This window comes from Ostrinia furnacalis, unplaced genomic scaffold (assembly GCF_004193835.3).
Source record: "Ostrinia furnacalis isolate ACB-3 unplaced genomic scaffold, ASM419383v2 OfSCF0260, whole genome shotgun sequence".
Lineage (NCBI taxonomy): Eukaryota > Metazoa > Arthropoda > Insecta > Lepidoptera > Crambidae > Ostrinia > Ostrinia furnacalis.
This window is the reverse complement of record NW_021130499.1, coordinates 1-3,615: the sequence shown is the minus strand read 5'-3', so window position 1 is coordinate 3,615 and position 3,615 is coordinate 1. Positions and strand designations below refer to the sequence as shown.

Genomic DNA, 3,615 nt, shown 5'->3' with positions numbered 1-3,615 from the left:
CTCATAAATAAAACACTGGGCAGTGGGACGAGCCGCTCTGTTTGCGTTTTCAGAGTGATCTATTGGCTTCCTCCGAAAATGCTGCAGAGCGTGCTCGCCTACTAGCGGTCTTTCAGGCAGAGTCCGGTTATTGGCTACACGCTCTTCCTTCGGCCAATATCGGGACTCTGCTTGACAGGAGTACACTGTCCCTTGCCATTTCCCTTAGACTTGGCGTCAAGACAAACCATCCCCATCGCTGTCGTTGCGGTACTCGCGTCGGTGAGTTAGGACACCATGGCCTCTCATGCCAAATGAGCGCTGGTCGAGTCTCCCGACACGCCTGCATCAATGACGTCATCCGCAGAGCTCTTGTCGCCATCAATGTGCCAGCAGTTTTAGAGCCTAACGGCATATTCCGTGACGACGGCAAGAGACCTGACGGCATGACGCTCATTCCCTGGAAGCAGGGACGTCCTCTTGTGTGGGACGCAACATGCGCGGATACGCTTGCTCCGTCTCATACAGGAGGTATAGCCTGACCAGGAACATAAAAACCCTGGCATAGAGGCGCGTCAATTGCATTTGATAGTGCAACACTGGGTACAGTCGTACCTGTATTAAATTAATAGGCTAACTTTATGTATCAGGATTCAGGATTATGGGCTAATTTAATATTTTCATAAAATATTATAAAACAGGTAAACTGGTTTAAATAAATTAAATGAAACCATCGATCGAGCAAGTAGGATTTTATTATTATTCATCAATAATCAAATTCTAAACTTGAATATTCAACTACAATGTCTGCTCATGAACGCTTCAAACTCGGTACTTCTTTCCCAATTCCATAAAATTCAACACTTACAAAGTGACAAAAAACTTTAAAATAGGTAGTTGAAACAAACCACAGCTAATTTTCATAGTTGACTGTACTATACGATAAACATGTCAGTCAATTTGACAACCTTTGTCGGAAACATTATTCAATGAAAATATTGTCCGAACCCTTAGTATTTCTCTTCGACAAATACTTTAACACATTGTAAACCACTTTTCTTTCACGACTATAAAAATATTTTAGCAATTTAATTCACAAAATCAATTGCGCACATTTAAAATAAAGTTTGTTTTGTTTACACTTTGACAACAATAGACTTGTAAGGTGACATGTCAATGAAGTTTTCAGTTACTGTTGCCATTAAAAGAAATTAGTACCATTAATTTTCCGCAACATGGCGAGGGTTTTTATGTTCCTGGTCAGGCTATACCTCCCTTGCCGCAGGCGCGGCGGCGGCCTCGGCTGAGTGCTCCAAGCGGCGCAAATCAAATCAAATCAAATCAAATTAAATATATTTATTTTGCGAACATGGGTAAATGTAGGTATTACAAGTATTTTAGTATCTCCATCTTCCACCTTTTGGCATGCAAAATTATAAATCAAACTTATTATAAATATGCAGCTCTCAATGAGAGTTATATATTTGTGCCGTTTGGGGTTGAGACTATGGGACCATGGGGTCCAAGCGCTCGTTCCTTTTATAAAGAACTGGCAAAGAGGCTCACCGACCGAGGTGACCGGTGATCAAAAGGCTGGCAGCTATTTTGGTCAGAGAATTAGCCTGTCCATTCAACGTGGCAATGCTGTAAGCCTTTTGGGCACCATTCCTGACTGCGGCGCTGGGGGTGAAGTATTTTTTATTTTGTAAATAGTTTTTATATTAGCAATTTTTAAATTTTAGTTTTTAAGTCATTTTAAGTTAATGTGTTATTATAAAATTTATTCTCGAAGAAATAAATTATAAAAACACTGGATACTCAACTTTCACAGTATATTGCCTTATTTTAGATACAATTCATCACTTAGCACAAAAGCGCGCGAAGTCATCTCCGCGCGTCCCTCTATTCTGACGTTAGATCTTATAGTCCCGTAACCCCTAGTAGTAAACTCAATATAATATGCTTGTGTTAGGAGTTGGTTCACCACAATCAGAGTAAATACAAATGAGTAGGTCATCTTCATAGAAACGCACTGGCGCGGTTTGTATGTGAGCGCGCCAACACGTATGTGGTGCGCACGCACACACTGACAAAAGGACAATGTTCATTTCTGGCCTGGCGTGGACAAGCTGCTAATGAAAATATGAATTTGCCAAAAATTTTTAATTAATTTTTAAAGTATTCACTTAGTGTAACTTTGTATCAATTTGCCTTTATATAAATCCAATATAAATAGTACTTTATGTGATAATTACAACTTCCTGTCTTTAACACTCAATTCAGTGTTGCCAAAATGAATCTTATCGGTAAGAATCGATTCATATCGATTGTTTTTCGACTATGACAAGTAGTATTTTTTTTAAATACGTATTCATTAAAATGACATTTATAAAACCTTTTTAATATTCCAATAACACCACAGAATAATAATAAGTACTACGTACAGAAGTTTTACTTCGCGAAGGTATTTAAAAAAATAATATTTTTTTAAATACCTTCGCGAAGTAAAACTTCTGTGTCGTTAACAATATGGTGTTTTAGCCTGTCTCAAGAGTCAAGCACCATTTTGTTGACAAACGTCAGTGATCGGCACTGCGCCGAAGCAATTACGTAGCCGTACCCTTAGAAGATTGCTGAGGTTGCAGCCGCGCGCTCTGTATGAAAATACCTAAGTGTCGATATTGCAATTTGGCGCTGTGACGCAAATCTATTTCCTTTCAATATTGTTTAATTTAATTTGTCATTCCATAATCCGACTTCGATTAGGTTTCATCTCTTAGAAAGTAATTTCATGTAATTTTTTATTTCTTTTAATTAAATATATTTTAAATTAATTGGTTTTTTTTCGATCCTCCGGCTGCAGTAAACGTATTTGTTCAAAAGTTCATCAATGAACCTCATCTTAACTAAGACTGAAATAGAGAACGTTAAAGAGTATCTCCGTCAACAGGAGATTATTCGCCATTATCACGATGGTAAAACCAACCATCGCGGTATTAACGAATGCTACCTGGCTCTATCCCGAAAGTATTATTGGCCTAAAATGAAAGACCAAATAACTAAGTTCATAAATGAATGTACCATCTGTGGCCAAGGTAAATATGATAGGAATCCCATCAGACCTCAGTTTAACATCGTGCCTCCTGCCACGAAGCCTTTCGAGATAGTCCATATGGACCTATTTACCGTTCAAAGTGAGAAGTACGTAACCTTCATAGACGTCTTCACAAAGTATGGTCAAGCCTACCATCTACGTGATGGTACAGCTCTTAGCATACTCCAGTCCCTATTACAATTCTGCACCCACCATGGTGTACCTGTAACCATCATTACTGACAATGGAACGGAGTTCACAAACCAACTATTTCTGGAATTCACAAGATTACATAAAATCAATCATCATAGAATATTACCTCACTCTCCCAATGATAATGGAAATATAGAAAGATTTCACTCAACCCTCCTTGAACACCTCAGACTTCTAAAACTTCAGCATAAAGAAGAACCAGTCGTAAACCTCATGCCCTACGCACTTATTGCTTATAACAGCTCCATCCATAGCTTTACAAGATGTAGACCCTTCGACCTATTGAATGGACATTTTGACCCAAGAGATTGTCTGGATATCGATATATC

At 38.6% G+C, this 3,615-nt stretch overlaps 1 protein-coding gene across 1 annotated transcript; it reads left to right on the top strand.

The window, feature by feature from the left end:
* Positions 1 to 2: 2 nt before the first annotated feature.
* LOC114357861 (uncharacterized) lies at positions 3 to 1,539 on the top strand (the record flags this gene model as incomplete). The annotated part of the gene is made up of 3 exons (XM_028311650.1): positions 3 to 512; positions 1,249 to 1,304; positions 1,435 to 1,539. Coding segments are annotated over exons 1-3 (380 nt in total), but the record flags the coding sequence as incomplete, so codon positions are not given.
* Positions 1,540 to 3,615: the final 2,076 nt, after the last annotated feature.